The 17,272-nt window shown below is 32.7% G+C and overlaps 2 protein-coding genes across 4 annotated transcripts; one reads left to right on the top strand and one right to left on the bottom strand.

Annotated features, from left to right (window-relative positions):
- The first annotated feature begins 603 nt into the window (after positions 1-603).
- Positions 604-7,537, top strand: LOC122587357. Of its 3 annotated transcripts, XM_043759497.1 has the most exons (14): positions 604-836; positions 950-1,114; positions 2,040-2,138; positions 2,206-2,337; positions 2,955-3,023; positions 3,099-3,195; positions 3,301-3,403; positions 3,487-3,706; positions 4,152-4,265; positions 5,139-5,270; positions 5,690-5,770; positions 6,400-6,516; positions 6,610-6,715; positions 7,100-7,537. In XM_043759497.1, the coding sequence occupies exons 1-13, from the start codon at positions 735-737 to the stop codon at positions 6,694-6,696; spliced, it is 1,518 nt and encodes a 505-aa protein (XP_043615432.1). In that variant the 5' UTR covers positions 604-734; the 3' UTR covers positions 6,697-6,715; positions 7,100-7,537. The 3 variants fall into 3 exon arrangements, with proteins under 3 accessions (XP_043615432.1, XP_043615433.1, XP_043615431.1); XM_043759498.1 differs by lacking the exon at positions 7,100-7,537 and having other exon boundaries at positions 2,224-2,337; positions 6,610-6,869; XM_043759496.1 differs by lacking the exon at positions 7,100-7,537 and having other exon boundaries at positions 6,610-6,869.
- Positions 7,538-14,906: 7,369 nt separating this feature from the next.
- On the bottom strand, positions 14,907-17,272 carry LOC122587165 (adenine/guanine permease AZG1-like). The gene is made up of 2 exons (XM_043759254.1): positions 15,884-17,272; positions 14,907-15,531 (listed from the first exon to the last, which is right to left on the bottom strand). The coding sequence occupies exons 1-2, from the start codon at positions 17,106-17,108 to the stop codon at positions 15,005-15,007; spliced, it is 1,752 nt and encodes a 583-aa protein (XP_043615189.1). The 5' UTR covers positions 17,109-17,272; the 3' UTR covers positions 14,907-15,004.

Genomic DNA, 17,272 nt, shown 5'->3' with positions numbered 1-17,272 from the left:
TATGAAATATTTTCTAAAAAAAAATATTTATTTGAAAATCTAATGACTTATTGACAAATATTAGAAGAGTCCTAATTGTTATCAAAAAATATAAAAACAATCCTAATTGTTATCATACTATCATAGAACAAGTGATTGAAAATAAACATATGCGTGTTATGAACGTGTATCATGATTAAATACATATACTTGAATGTCAAGTTCGGAATCACAAATATGTTTATATTTCAATTCTTAATTATTTTTCCTAATAATATCACATTATGAGTATATCTGTTTCAAAATATATTATAACGGAGAAATTATTATATATAGCATGTGCCTTGTGAAATGACTACGGTAAACAATTCCATCAATATGTCTAGGCTAATAATGACAGTGAGGAACCTATGATTATTGTACTACAACTTGCAAAATATAATACTTAAAACCGTTTTTTTTTTAAATTGTAAGCTTTTGTGACTTAAATGTATGAAGATCTAATATTGTTAATATTGTAAATCCCGTGTCTAGTGTTGGACACCGGTCTAAAATACAGTAGTATTCTAAACATGTCGTCTTTGTAATATATCAAATTCATTTTTCTTTCCGTTTTGGAAGTTGAGGAAATTCTGCAAAAGTCCACCCTCCTCTTCCAGATTCTGTTATGTTCAATACACACTAAAACCACATCCTTCTCCCCACTCTCAAATCAATTGAAAACCATTCATATACACACAATATAGATAAATACGATGATAACAAGATCCACAATCCAATCATTCCTATCAATCTTCCTCACAATCCATCCTCACGAAACCATCACCGTTTTCTACTCAACTTCCTCTTTCTTCTTCGTACGTATCAATCTCATTCTCCTCTCCTGTTTATCTGTATATATATACACACACACACATTTCAGTTTCATTATATATATGTAGATGTAGATGATGGAGGTGAAATGGTGCAGGTATTGAGTGCGTATTTTGTGGTATTACCGTTACGAGACGAAGGTGCAATATCGTTAGGGATAGAAAATATACCTGGATTGTTTTTAGGTTCATTATTACTTACACTTGTTGCTGCTCCTCTTTCTACTCTCCTTTTTTCCTTACCTTTTCTTCCTAAACCTAAGGTACCTTTTTCTTACTTATCTCTATTTCATTTCCTATAATTATTATGTATTTTTTTAGATGATTTTTATTAGGTCGAAAGCTTTTAGGTTAGTTTGCGATTTCGATTAGATTATTCATGACTGAAACGGATGTATTAGCTGCGAGTTGAATTTCCTCCGGATTTTAATATTATTTTACTCGAATGTGAGATGATGTTAGGTTTAAAATGATCGAGTTAATTATCGATTTTAGATTAGATTCAAGATTGAAAGACGTAAGTTTGTTGCGAGCTCATTTATTCCTTGTATGACTTTCCTAAACCTAAGGTATGATCCAATGTATGCTCATTTTTATCCAAAGTTTACTCATTCATGCAATATATATGGTTAGATAATGCTGATTGAAATAGTTAGATAATGCTGATTGTTATGACATATATTGTCAAAAGTATCAATACTTCTAACCAAATAGATAGGCTGTACGTTCAGTTGTTTGCTTTTTAAGTAATAACCATACATATTTGTATTTTCGTCTCGTGCTTGAAGTTAACTCCATATAGTCGGGACCTAACTACATAGATAAATACCATTGATAAACGATTTCGTTTAAATGTCATGTACAATTAGCCGCTTGAGGTCGAGGAGCTAAGTAAATATTTGTACATCATTGTGCACTCTCCCCCCACCCACTTTTCAGATCATAAACTGATTTTTGGTTAGTTTGTAAGCATACTACATGTTTTATATTTTTCTGCTTCTTTGTTCTACATGCCACTCTGTCCATGAGCAGCAAACTTGTAAATGTGTGTAAACTGAGGTATAAAAGCGTTCATTGGAGGACTATATGTGGATATTTGTTTTAATCTCACTGGTATATTAGTCCTGATCGTCATTGAGAGTCTGGACTCTGCACATCATCCTGTAATAAGTTTTTGTTGAATTTCAGGCTTTGGTCTTGATATACAGGTTTTTCAGTGCAAGTCTTGTGCTGTTTTTCGTTTTATGGGTTCTGTCTTCTCCAGAAAATACATTTCCAGATTTTAGGGTAAAGCGACTTAAAATATTGTCTATTACATTTGCATTGGGTAATTTAATACTTCGTACATTTTAAGGGGTTCCTCTCCTTGCAGTCCACCATAAAAGAGGATTTAAAGGTTGAAATGCAACCCGATTCTAAACATTCTGCTGATTGGGGCAAGCATAGCTGGTTTTTTATTTCTGTGAGAATAGGCTTCTTCTTATGGGTACCTGGCTGCTCTCCTTTAAACTTGGTTATTATTTTTCAGTTTTGGCATTGATGATAATCAATATGTGGGTGTTTTGGATGCATTTTGTAAGTGATTAAGTTATTTTGATTAATCAGAATTAGATAATTAGCTATAATTCGATGAGTAGCAGGAGATGGTGCTTGGATATGCATATGCTTTGGTATCTGATGTTCCGATGATAAGATGTTCTAGAATTTGTTGCCAAATTTGAATTATTTAGTAAAATATTACTCATAAATATCTATTTATCAGATCTCCCATAGAATGGTAGTCGTGACATAATATATAAAATGACCAAATAGGCACTTATGTGAAAGGAGATGTGTCTTATGAGATAGGAGTAAAAGTTTCCCAAGTTAGATAAAGAGAAGTGTAATTAGCTAATCATGTTTTACATTAGATAATCAGGTATATTGTATAACATAGATTCTTTGATGCCTGAATAATTAGATTATCAGAAGAAAAGTCCGCTTACCAAAACTTAAACTAATTATTCTGACTACAAGTCACGGTAATTGGATAATCAGTATAAAAGCGAAAATCCAATCACCCTCCAAAGCGCAGCTTTATAACTAATCTCTCCTTCCCTCTAGGTTGCTCTCCTAAATCTTATAACTATATCTTCAACATGGGCAAGAGTCGCAGATGTGATGGACAATGAGGTATGTATGCTAACATGTTACACAGTTTTCTTTGTATTGGTGGCCATGCATGCTTTAATTCCATCTTGTATTCAGTCAGGTTCAAGACTGTTTGGATTTATTGGTGCCGGTGCTACTTTTGGTCAGCTTTTCGGTTCATTGTTCGCTACGGGAATGGCCTGGTTGGGACCATGTATGGTTACTCTCGTTGCTTTTGGGAAATGATAATTTGCAGTTAACCTGCCTTCAAGTTTTTCCGTATCAAATCTTTTCTCTTATTCAAACTTTGTTTGTTTAGATCTCTTGCTATTTGCTTCCCTCATGATGGAATTTGCTGCCCAATCATCCAAAAGGATCAATAAGGATGTACCTGATCCCTCTGAAGAACTAATCCCTCTTAGGTTTTATTCAATTTATTCATTTGTTTATGCTTCTTAAGTGTAGTATGATTGCTTGATATAGACTTTACACTTCTAATTTCTAGGAAGAGTGAAGTTGATCAGAAGAATGAGACGAATGAAGGGGATATATCTGATCGGAAAGACTTTTCAGCAACAGCTCCAAGTTCAACTGTAGATTCGACAAAGCCTCGCTTTTGGGCTTTACTGGATGGGTTCTGGCTTATATGGTCATCGAATTATTTGTTGTGTGTGTCATTATTCCTGTGGCTAAGTGCAGTGACCTCTTCCTTCTTCTATTTTCAGGTAAAAACTGGTTTCTATTGTCTCCAGGGTATTAATTTTGATCCATATACTCATTAATGAGCTTATTCATATGTTTCTATCTCTTAGATGTCTAGCGGGTCAGCCCGGTAGTTTTTGGAAAACAGCTTAAAAAAAAGTGGGTCAGATTGGCTTGAAAGTAGCTTAAAATGTATCCTATTGCATAAAACCTTGTAAATAATTTATTTTTTAAATGGACTATTATTGAAGTTATATAAATGTTGAAATCATATTTGACTGATTTCTTATTTATAAGTAATTCGGCTTTTATGGACAAAAAGTGTTTCCTGTGAACCCAGCCTTCCTGACTCTTTAGGACTGTAGAAATAGTTATCTGATTTCACCCAACCCGTTGTTAACCATTACCCACCACGTGAACTGCTCATTGTGCAACCGTCCTGATTTATCCTGTTCTTTTCAACTGCAGAAAGTAACAGTGATTGCCTCCACTGCCACAACCCCTACTGGAAGAAGGCGACTATTTGCACAGATCAATAGTTTTATTGCTGTTTTTATCCTGGCTGGCCAGCTTACGTTAACGGTACGCTATCTGTGAAGTTTAACTCTTCGGGTAGAGTTCTTACAAATTAACATATATTTAGCTACTAGAACACATGTATGCTTCTTAAAGACTGACACTTATCCAACTTTTAAAGTTGATATATTGATCTCATATCCTTGGGGTTTACAATTTGAGTGTAAATCCAATTAACATTACATTTTCACCTGCTCCTTCGTTGTTGCATACTTGCATATTATTTCTTCTTTGAGATGATTCGATTTTGTTATTATCTTGTCATTTCTTCATTTCAGTTGTGATCATCAACACCTAAATTCGTTATTTACTTTTTCAGCAATATGCAAACATCACTTCTCAGATTTTGAACACCAAATTTACAAATATTTGATATAACCGGCTTTACTTCTGCTGTGCTGTTGACAAAAACCTGCCATGCCATTTATGCAGAAATAATTGACGAATTTTTTGAATTCTTTAGAAAGTGAACTGTTCTTGTTTACTTCACATTATTGCACCGCCCTTTGTTAAGTGTCTCTGATTTCTGACATATTATACAAGCATACTATGCAGGTGATACAATATCTAACATTAACATTTCATTGCATTTTTCTTATTTAGATTTTTTTTTGAAAGGCAACATCTCATTGCATTTCGATTATCCTTTGAGCGAAAATACCTAAAACAATAAAATAAATCTTCTACTATTTTTTTTAGTCTATTATTTTCCTCTTTTGCATCTTCTAAAAAAGGATTTATATGCAGCGCAAGTTGAGGGAGATAGTAAAAAGACAAGTAGACAACCATTGCTCTTCATACATTTATTTTATTTCTTTCAGTTAGTTGAAAGATGATATGTTGTGTGTGTAATGTACTTGTTTTCTATTTATATTTCAGGGGCGTATTCTTACTGTAGCTGGAATTACTATAGCTCTTTGCTCTGCACCATTCACGGCATTTCTGAACTCAATTGCTATTGCTGTTTGGCCGACTTACTTAGCAGTTGCAGTGTCAGAGACCATACGGAAGGTTAATGTACCTACATGCTAAATGGTTGTAAAATAATCTTGAAGTAACATAACAAGTAATTTTAGTATATTAGGACATAAACCTAGAATTTCCCTTGTTAAAAAGGGATTGGCTTCTAGTACCCATTGCTAAATTTTTATTATAACATGTCCGTGCATGCATTACCCCTACAAAGAAAATTAAGGGATCCTGATTCCTGAATATAGTACTCAACTGGTTACTCATTTTATCTGGCTATGTTAGATTCTGTTGAGCTTGAAATGACTAATCATGATGTTGAATTGTAGTTTTTATCAAATTTCTTGTTATACCCAAATTTGGTTCTATGTGAATATGCTTGTTTAATTCGAAACTTTAATGCTTTTGGAACATCCCGTTATCACATATAGATAAAGCTCAACTAATTTATTGGTTTGCAGGTGGTAACCTACGTTGTAACTAGGCCGGGAAGAGAATTACTGTTCACAGTTGTCTCACAAGATGAGAAATACAAAGCCAAGGTACCCTTTTTAGTTCTTACTCCAATCACAACCCCCATATCCTAAAACACACCCATCAAATGTAGAGGTGAAAATGGATGAGTCGGTAATGCATAGCTTTTGGTATATCATGAAATGGGTTTGGTTGACCTTGAAAGGTCTAACTGTTGGAATAGTCATACATTGCTATTTGATCTATATCTATTGATTTATTGTGGTTAGTAAGATCGGTAAATTAGTTGAAGGTAAGGAAAGAGAGGGATTCGAACCTTCGGTAAGCAAAAGCTTACATAGCAGTTCCAGTGCTACGTCTTCAACCACTCGGACATCTCTCCTACATAGTGTTTATGACCTAAAAACCGAAAATCAAGTGATTAATTCATTTATTCATATTAGAATTAGATTAAGTATTGGCCTATTGGGTAGCCCGATAGTCAGTAAGATCTAGATTAATTTTAAGTTTATGCAGTAGAAGCACATTGCATGACTTTCAATCCTTTCGACTTTTTTTCTAAGTTTTTTTCTTTATTATTTCCATCTGATCCGTAAGAGATAAATAAATAAAAATCCGAATGGAACCAGTTTAAGCAAATGGGTAAACATGACTTGTTTTTATTGCCTTTTCTTCACAATATACATGTTTTGTACAGGTATGCATAGATGTCCTTGTCCAAAGGTTTGGAGATGCTACTGCAGCTGGAATGTACAAACTACTTCACAGCACACTTGATGGCAAAATAACCCACATTTCCCTTTATGCTTTACCTGTATGCCGAATTCCATCGATAGTTACTTTATTATGTTCTGTACTTCACTTGGAGTTGATTGTTTTGAAATGCATTTTGTAAAATCTTTGTCAGGTATGCATTTTATGGCTAGTTACGGGGTTCCACTTGGGACGCCAACAAACACAGCTTGCCAAGTCCCAGATTCTCTCAGTCTCCTGAACTTTTTCTCGTTTATCAGGTAAATTGTCATCTGTTGTGTCACAGTTTTCACGACTTTTAGGTAAATATGATTGGATGGTCCAGATACCTAAAGTTAGAAAACGTTTTGCATTTTATTATATGAATTCATAGATGTATTTCTAGTATCGAAGTTGCAAAGCATTGGTTCCTCACTAACACACACATACATGCATTTATGTACATATGCACTTCCTGAATTCCTTCAATATTGTCATATTGATAACATTTCACTAGACTACATTGTATAAGAATTCTAATCTCTCTGTAGAAAGTCATAAGTTCGTATCATATAAATATTTCAATAGATTTCATGTAAATAAATCAGACTACTCTTGAGGCTATTTTGATCTCATAAGAGTCCACAATACATCTCTTTTTACAGGTTCCTTGGGAATAATACAAACGCCAGCTAAGAAAAAACGTTGTCCTTTTAGATGAATAATAGTTGTACTTTCTTTTGGACATTTTTCATAAAAAATCAATATAGTTAGATTGTTAGAAATAGTGTGTTCATATTATCCGGGTTACTTATCTTAACATGTTGATAAATATGTTAAACTAGTTATGTATTTAGATAAAGATTCACAATAGTGTAGTGAAATCCACAAAATTATGCATCTAACAAGTACCAAGCTCATAGGTTTAGCAACTATATTAGAAATTAAACAGTTCCTACGCAGTCGTTTCAAGTAAACGACTTTAGAAATTATCAAAGGTTTTGTACATCTAACATCATGTATCATTTCCCCTTTGTATGCTTGGTATAGCTTATATGCCATAAATTTAACAATTGTTGACTATTACTGTATCATTTTATTAATCACTGTATTACAAAATGGAATCCATGCCCAGAGCTTTTTGTCATGTGAGATGTAGCAGTCTGATTCCAGAATGTGATTTTAAATTAGAATAATCAGTCTTTTCATTTCATGTCTTTTGATAATCAAATCATCTATTGATCTCGTACGCATGAATATGCTGTCCTATTAGTCTTTATTCTAACAACTAACCTGACATTAGAATCGACATACTTTAATAAATACTTAATTAGATTTAAACATGGAAAATGATAAATCCCTCTAACCAAATAGCCTAATAATCTTCTTTAATACATTAAGAAGGTGACATGTGGTATCCACTAATTTTCTTTCTTAATCTTGCCTCCTGATTTTTTCATACGTCATCATCTCATAATTAGGAGGATTATTAGGCTATTTGGTTAGGAGGATTAATCATTTCCCTATTTGTTTGATGTACCACAATATACAAATTGTATAACTGACTGTACAAGTCAACAATGCACAGTTTTGGTACATCAATAAAAACAATTGTACGAATATCACTTTTCAATTGTAATGGAAAGTGATCCTTGCACAATTATATTTTGTCATACATAACAATATATGTATTAGACAATATATGATATATATTATACAACTATATGATATATATTGTACAACTATATTATATATATATATTGTACAACTATATTATGCATATATTACTATATAATGGTAAAAATATATCAATGTAGGGATCATTACCCAATTCTAATGTCCAAGTGTTTGGAAGAGGGATTACCAGTGATTCTGTGATTGAGAAGAACTTATTACTCGTGATAGTTGAAATCTCATCTTTTTATCTATCCTTTTATTTAAGTAATAATTTTGTGAAAGATGCATTATTTAACAGTATATGACAAAAAAAAAGTCTACGTAAGGAAAATATATAAAAAGGGAATATTTAATCTGAGGTGGAAGGAAGCATCTTATTAAATGTATAAAAGTAAAATACAAGAACCTATCACTAATCTATGTTTATCATCAAACTAGCATTGTACTTTTCGTTTGACGACACATAGATAAGGGAAGTGATATTGGTACCACAAAGATTGATTGTTTTACCACATAATACAACTTTTATAACATACTGTACAAATTAGTAAAGCATATGTATGGTAAATAAACCAACTATTGTGGTACTAATATCACTTCCCATAGATAATGTGTGATCTGTTATATATGATTTTATGGAGGATTTATTTTGGATGGGAAGAGAATACTATGTCATTGTTTGTACCAGAAAGAAACGGACAATATTTGTTTGTCATAAGGGCATTCGTGGATGTTGAAAATTTTAACACTAAAATTAATGTAAAAGAGAAGAATATTTTTGATATATTCTTGGTTTTCGGGTTTCAGAAAGAAAAATGATATTAGTACCATAGTTTTTTATTATTTTACCACACTGTACTAATATTACAGCACACTGTACAGATTAATAATGCATGGATGTGGTAGATGAATAAAAACTTTTGGTACTAATATCATAGCCTTTTTAGAAATGTAATCCTTGGGTTTTTAGTGTATGTAGTGAACTTTTAAATTTTGGATATTGGATTTATCAAACCATTTAAACACTTGTAAAGTGACAACGTGAAATTAGAGGTGACAGTTTATATGGTTGTCACATATATTCCGGATACATCAAATAACTGGGATCTAAAAGTACATTATATGTGTTATATAACACAAACAAAAATGTTTACAGTCAAAAATAAATAAATCAAACTTGAAAAGTCAAATTTGGACATTTGAAGATGGAACGGAACTGAGGGAATATAATAATATTAGTGTAAAATGAACTTTAATTATTGTAGAGTATTTGCTATAAAATCACACTATAAAAATGTGTTTTTGGTCTATTGGAAATGCTCCAAATATTAGTTTTTAGAGAATGGGCTGCAAATTAGTCAAGGGGCATGTTTAATTGTGAAAAATGTTTTTTAGTTTTTATTTTTAATTTTTTAGAAAATAAAAGGAGTTTTCAATCCCTTGAAAACAAATGAAAATTTTGAAAACGCGTTCAAAATTAAAAAATAGAAAATAATTTGAGGTTTTGAAAATCTATAAAATGAAAAGTGAAAAACAATAAAAATGTGTTTTTAATATTTTCCATAGAAAAGTGGAAAAAACTGTTTTCTGTTTTCATGAAAAACTTTTTTAGAAAAATAAAATTTGAACGCGTTTCCTGTTTTCTATGTTTTCTTGAAAATAGAAAACAAGAAAGTTTTTTTAAACTAAACATACCATAAATATCTTTAATATGAACAGAATGAAAAAGAAATCTAATAGACCAAAATCACATTTCTCCAATATTGAGTTGTAGTAACCATGTTCACTAAAATTATTATGGCTGAGAACTTATACACGTCAAAGTTATTTGACATAGTAATATACTTTAAACAAAACCTTAAACAAAATCTAGAAGATAATATGACAATACTTATGTTTCTCACACAACTACTAGTCTATTTGATTTTAGTTACGTAAAGGTGCATAGTAGTGCATCAAAATTGCGCAGGAAAATGTTTGGTACAAATTATATTGCCAACATAATCATGCGAGAATCTAGTGATGAAAAACATTAAACACTAAACTAAAGTACATATCAAGAGTTTGTTTCATCTTTGATGATGTGGCTGATCGATGAAAGTCATTAGAAAAGAATAATGCATAAATAATCCCATATTCATATGTAAAAAAAAAGTGATTAACTTATCATAGAATTTCATTGACTTAACACACAATATAACTTTTACAGGTTAGTAATATATATAAGTAGGATGTATATCAATGTATTATGTCTGCCTTTCCAATAATAAAATAAAACAAAATAAAAAATTGTACTCTTATATCATTAATGATTTGTCGATTTGATAGAAATGTCCCATGAAGAAGGGAAACGGGCTTGAATTCAATTGGGTCTAAGAAAGTTTGGTGAGTTTTCACCAAACATGGTCCTGGTGGTCATCAAGAAGCAAATGCAGGCATTGTGAATTTAATGCTAAATCTGATGTTTGCTTCACTATCACTTGTCATTGGTCGTTGCAAATTTTTAGGCCTAACGTTATATAAAAATGAGGATAAGAACTATTTTTAAATCTTATTTTGCATTTATTATGGGTCCAATTCAATTAGATTGTAGTTGCATTATTTTTTTTATTCTGTCCTCTATTTATTTCATTTTGATAAAATTAAATTGTAGTTGCTGACTTGCTTCTTATCTGCCCCTTTTTCCTTTTATCTTGCTCGAACCTAAATGGTGTCTAATTGTGTAACTTTGATATCAAACTTTGACGGAAAAGTAGTATTCTTAAATTTAATAAACATTCGATACGTCAGTACCAAAAAACGGTACCAATGATAAAGTAGCTATCGGTAACTCATGAGTCGATGATACGTATTCTGTTTTGAATTTTAATATAGAAATATTTGTACCATATATTTTAAAATTTACCGAATTAAGTTTATTGGAGCTACGTACAATTCTTACCATATTGAATTGAAAAAAAAGTATTCTTTTTCTTAAGCCTTGCTTTATTAATAATGGGCTTTCATTTTGATATTGTGTTTTTTTTTTTTTTTTTTAGCTATAATAATATATATGAAATGACTGTAAAAATCTGAAGTCTCTAAAATTTTGATTGGTCTTTTTGATCGCATCTATCACACTAGTTAATATCTTTCAATTAATAAACTGATATGATAATTATATCGAGTGTTCTATTGTAACGTTTGTAAATTGTAAATGTATTTTAAAATTCCAGTTGGACAAAAGAACAAACAAAAGCAGTTGACCCACAAAGAGTCCTACGAGTGTTGGCGGGTATAGGTTTGACCTTATACTTCAATCCGATCCATCAAAAGTGGGATATGTTCCCATCTTTCAGTAAATGTCAAAAATAGGAATAGTAATAGCATACATTTTTTATTAATTTTTTCTATTATTGAACAAAATGTAATAATTGTGTTAATTAAGTATATTGAGTTTGATCGAGACATTAAACTACAAGAAGTAATGCATCACGTATTTGAATGAGCAGAAAGACATAATTTGAAAAATACAGTAGCATACAAAATGATAGTGTCAATTTAATGGGCCACACTTTTGTTGACATAATTGTTTGAAAAGTGCTTCAACTTTGACATTTTTGTTTTTTTAGGATTCCAACAAAAAAAAGTTTTATTGTAGGAATCGAAATCGGATAAAGTTTCTTTAGTGAGACCACACCCATTTTTTGATGATGTATCCTGTAACTAACCGGTTTAATCTTATTTTTAGACATCATGTGTCATTGTCCTTTCCATCTGGATTCTATTTATATATAATATATTTATATTTATTTATATTCTATATTATATAGTAACCCAAAATAAAAATAAACCAGGAAGAACACCAAATTCATCCACACAAATCATCATTTCCATTTCAATCACTTTTCTTTTCTTTGACAACACAACTCGTGTTTCATTTCAATATCCAAACATCAATCACCATCGACCATCATTTAGAAGAAGAAGAAAAAGACGACCTTTAACCATATATATATAGATATATGACATGTTAGAATATGAACACATAGACATACATAAACACGAGTAAGCGCAACGGAAAAAATTGAAACATATATGCAATCAAGTTAATTAACAAAGAATAGAATCGAAACGTGTACCTTATATGCAAAGATCCAATAAAATAATAATAATAAGGTTATTATTAATGCTTAGGGTTTAAAGCAAAACCCCTCCACGATCGCACACTAGACACCTCGAGTAATGTATGCTAGTACCCCGATCACGAACCTAAACAACCCTTTGTTTAAAACCCTTAAACTTAAAAATCGGAAACTGAAAACCCCTTAGAGGGAGGCTTCGGCCGAACTAAGGAAAAGAGGGAGAGAGGAGGAAATTTGCTTTGTGAATGAATGAATGAAAAACCTAGAATTAAGCCCTCTATTTATAGGACTTAATTAGGCTTACATAACTTGGAAAATAAGCTGCATTAAGGCTTAATCAAGCCTCAAAGTGACCGGCCCCCCCTTCAACTTTGGGTCCAAAATCTATTTTCCAATTTCCCCTTTTAATCCTCCTTTTTAATCAATTAAATATAATTAACCCTTTAACTATATTTAATTAATTATTTCGTGATCAAATTAATTAATATATTACTTTAATTTATCAATTAATATTATCGAGTTACCGTGTCATTTCGTGTGACCTCGTAGGCTTAAACTATTTCCGGACATGCGATTTATAATAATATGATCATATACCAACATGACAATGGATACAAGAGGAATTTTTTAATCCGTTGAATCTTGGACTTTCCATCGAACATCCTTTAACCATCAACATCAATCTAATAACAAAAGAAACTGAAGATGGTGGTGGCGGCGGCCGCGGCGGCGCTTGTGGGTGGTGGCGGCGCTAGTGGTGAGTGGTGGCGGTTCTTGGCTCAAGCCGGTGGTTCAGGGTTTTTGTGGTTGTATGCGTTTGTTAGTATATTCATCTCGTTGTAACAATGGTGAGATCTGTTTTTTTTTGTGGTTGTATGTCCGTATGGTTGTTCGAATCATATTCGTAAGAGATGTTGATGATGCTTGCTAATACATTTTATATATGAACAAATATTTATCGATCGGTTGATTTTGGAAAAAAGTGATGATGATTTTTGTGTTGTTTAATCACACGTTTGGTTTGATTCTATTGAAATGGAAATGATGATTTGTGCTTGTGTCCCTAATTATCGATCAGTCGATATTTTTCAGATATTTAATCATATATCTTCATTCTGGATAGATACTGCTGGAAGTGATATCTTGGAAAAAAGTTGCTAAACCCAAATCAAATGACTTTATTGTCTTTTCTTTTTATATCAGGACCATTTAATATAACAAGGCCAATGAATATGGCCATCATGCCAATCTAGATAAACTTAATCAGTATTTTTTTACGAGATTTCTTATATATATTTGGGGAATAAGCTCAGTAACAAAGGCATCCAAGAAAGAATTGAAATATAAAAAGTGTTATATGTGGAATATGAAGATATATGATTAAATATCTGAAAAATATCCACATAAGAAATATATAGGTTAAAAATAAATCAAAATAATTTTCAAATTAAATTTTAACTGACAACTTGTAAGAAACCCCACAAAAGTCGTTTTATCTGGTTTCGATCCCTACAATAGAACTTTTTTTTGTTGGAGCCCCGGAAAAACAAAAGTGTCAAAGTTGGATCACTTTCCAAGTAATTATCTTCAATTTAATCAAATGTGTGGTGGTTTAGTAGTAAAAACTTGTCTCTAAAGATAGAAATACGTAGAGGTCCAATATTCAAATTCTAAGAGCGAAAACATATACGCTGATCTTGTGGCTATGGAGCTCACCCGCGACTGACTACTCCGAGATACCTACAAAGCGATTAGCTAGTCTACTCGCATAACAGATTAGATATGTAGGTTAATAAGAAAAGAAAAAAAAGTGATAGTGTCAATTTGTGTATTGCTTATGGAGTCATAGCTCTAGAGTCTGCCTTCTGTTTTAGTTTTACTAATACTTTATTTTATATGTAGATGATATCGTTGAATGAGGGGTGATATTAATACCATTATATTTGATATTGATATTGATAAATGTATTATAATGCACAAGTTTACAACAGTAATACATGATCAGTGTGGTTTATTTATTAACAATGATGGTACAATAAATATCACCTCCCTTTTTGAATACTTTTTTTACATTGAGAAATGATCAATTCCCCTAACTAAATAGTCTAATAATCCTCTTAACTATGAGATAATGACATATGAAAATATCAGGGGCAAGATTAATAAGAAAATTAATGAATATCACATGTCACCTTCTTAATGTTTTGGGATAATTTTTAAGCTAAATTTTAAGAGAATTCGATCAGTTTCCTCTTTTACATATGTGGTAGATATTAAGAAAAGTTAGAAATCAAACTAATTACATTAGATATTTTCAACTTATACTTCCACTGGATGACAAAAAGTGTCATGTCATGACTTAATAAGATATGAATTAAACTCCAAGTAATAACTAAAGTTTAGGAAAATGATAAATATATAATCATCATCATTATTCATTAGTATAGTAGGTTTATAAATATGTTAAATTTTTTTGATGTTTATATATAACAGCTACAAATTAAGATTAGTTCAAACAATAGATAGAATTCATGTATCAATAATAAATCTTTAAGCATATTTTTAAACCTAAAAAATTATTATAGTTATTGAGTAAAGATTGATGGAGAAACTTTCTATATATTTGCATTATCACAACTATATTTAAATAAAAATCAAACAACGTACCCAATGAGAAAAAGACAAGATAGTAGTTTCTAAAATGGATATTGTATCCAATCATGTGAATAAAAGCCAAAATATCAAATAATATAATTAATTAAAAAACCCCTACACTTCAACCCTTTTATCACTTCCATCCACACCATTTTCTACATTTACCCCATTAGTCCCTACACTATTATTAATTACACTTCCATTACTCCTAACCCCCTGAAGAATCCCATATTTACGTAAACCCCCTTCCCCCCAATCCCACAAGTTCAATACAATGTATGTCCCTATACCTCCAATCAACCCATAAGCAATGGAGTACGTTAACGGCATCAATATCAACGTTATGAAAGCCGGAATGGCTTGCTTCATGTCGTCCCAATCGATCTCTACCACCGATCTCATCATTAAAACCCCTACTAGTATCAATGGTGGTCCTACCGCCCATGGCGGTATTGATGCTAATAATGGTGTAAAGAAAAATGCCAACATAAAATACCCCGCTACAGTCAATGCTGTCATTCCGGTCCTCCCACCTTCTCTTATTCCCGTAGAAGATTCTATAAACGCGGTCACTGGCGACGTACCAAGGAGCGATCCAACAACAATTGATGATGCATCCGACATGAAGGCAAAATATTGTCCTGTGAAAGACGTGTTTGTTAGTTGTATGCAATTATATTTTTTGGCAATGTACAAAAGGTTTTGACTAACGGCACGTGCATAACTTATATGTCACAAAAAGATACTCATAAGTAATGCATAAATTATCTTGTTTTTTATATGGCAGACGGAGCTTAATGTCATGTTACAAAAATATCATTGAGATATTTTAACGTGTTGCAATTATTACTCTTATAAGCAAACATTAGTAAAAAAAACTTGTTACAATAATAGACATAAACAGATGTGTGAAAGTTATATTTTCGTAAAAAAAAAAAAAAAAGACTAATATTGCACGTTTGTGTAAGGTATTTGACGTAAAAATAAAATTACCTTCAAAGTCGCCGTTTTCATCTGCGAAGCCGGCGAAGCGTGCCATCGAGTACAATGTTCCGGTGGTATCAAGAATATCGACATACAAAAATGTCACCAAAGCTTCCCAAAAAAATCCTTTATTAATACTAGAAAAGCTTAGTGCACCAGCAGTAGACTGAATTTTATGTACATCCACGATTTTTTTAAAATATTCATAAGCAGTGTCACCAGCTGGAGTTTGTGGAAACGCCGTTACTTGTGTGTTACGAAACCATGAAACTGCTGTTACAAAAACAATGCCATAAATCATTGCCCCTTTTATATTTTTAACCAAACAATAACCAATAATTACGAAGCCGACCACGCCGAGCCATAACGTTGCGCTCTCCATTCGGTTATGCAAACAATAAATATCTCCCGAAACAGAACCGCCAGGAAAGAGTGTGACGGTTCCGTTTGGGAAAGTAATCACCGGCGCGAGTGCAGCTTTAGATGAGCTTGGACACGCGCCGAGTGTGACAAGTGTGGAGGCGCTATAGCCAATTAAGCCGATCCCTTGGTTGTTTTGTAAGCCGATGAAAGCTAGAAACAGTCCGATCCCAGCTGAAGATGAGATGCGGACCGGCTTGGGTACTAGCTTAGCCAGCTTGGCTCGTAAGCCGACGGCAGATATTAACAAAAAAATGATTCCTTCTATGAAAACCGCCGCCAGAGCGTTTTCATATGACACGTTGCCGGATCCATGGAATCCGACAACAGTGTACGCAAAGTAGGCGTTAGCGCCCATTCCTGGAGCTAACGCCAGAGGTAAATTCGCAAAAGTGCCCATGATCACACACCCAATCAACGAAGATGCCACGGTGGCAACAATAAGGTCTTTTCTAACCTTTGTCAAACAGTCAGCATACCCCGGGTTAACCGGGGTAAACTTGCACGAATCATCGGGTTGTATGACCCGACGATCCAACCCAGTGCAATTACTGACTGCAAACAAAGGGTCAGAACAGAGCGGGATGCAGTCAGAGACAGAGCAAGTGCCTCCAGAGTCTGAGAGGATGCTCGCGTTGACAGCAAGGATATAAGCCATGGTGAGAAACGTCGCGGTCCCGGCCCGAATCTCGGTGGTGAAAGTCGTGTTACGTTCATTGAGTTTAAATCGCTTTCCGACCCGGGATTTGCCAATGAAAGTGTTGAGTTGGGTTAGCCGGGAAGGTTTGGGCTCCGGTAATCCGCCAGACTCCATTTGGCCGGAATTTAAGGAGACTAATATGTGAAAATGTAAGTATTGTTCATAGAAATAATTTTAGGATGTGATATATATATATATACGTGACGAATAAGTCATGAAAGTATGTGTATATAGGTGTTATATTTTTAGTGACAGAGAGAAAATGGAGAATAGTGACA

This window comes from Erigeron canadensis, chromosome 2 (assembly GCF_010389155.1).
Source record: "Erigeron canadensis isolate Cc75 chromosome 2, C_canadensis_v1, whole genome shotgun sequence".
Taxonomy (NCBI): Eukaryota; Viridiplantae; Streptophyta; class Magnoliopsida; order Asterales; family Asteraceae; genus Erigeron; species Erigeron canadensis.
The sequence above is the reverse complement of the archived record's forward strand: the minus strand, read 5'-3'. Positions and strand labels throughout refer to the sequence as shown.

Bases quoted from the DNA above. Each gene is read 5' to 3' on its own strand.
- LOC122587165 (XM_043759254.1), bottom strand. From the start codon at position 17,108: ATGGAGTCTGGCGGATTACCGGAGCCCAAACCTTCCCGGCTAACCCAA. The intron at 15,532-15,883 runs GTAATTTTATTT...CGTCTTTCACAG, and splicing joins TGAAAACGGCGACTTTGAAG to GACAATATTTTGCCTTCATG.
- LOC122587357 (XM_043759497.1), top strand. From the start codon at position 735: ATGATAACAAGATCCACAATCCAATCATTCCTATCAATCTTCCTCACA. The intron at 3,196-3,300 runs GTATGGTTACTC...TTGTTTGTTTAG, and splicing joins AATGGCCTGGTTGGGACCAT to ATCTCTTGCTATTTGCTTCC. The intron at 5,271-5,689 runs GTTAATGTACCT...ATTGGTTTGCAG, and splicing joins TGTCAGAGACCATACGGAAG to GTGGTAACCTACGTTGTAAC.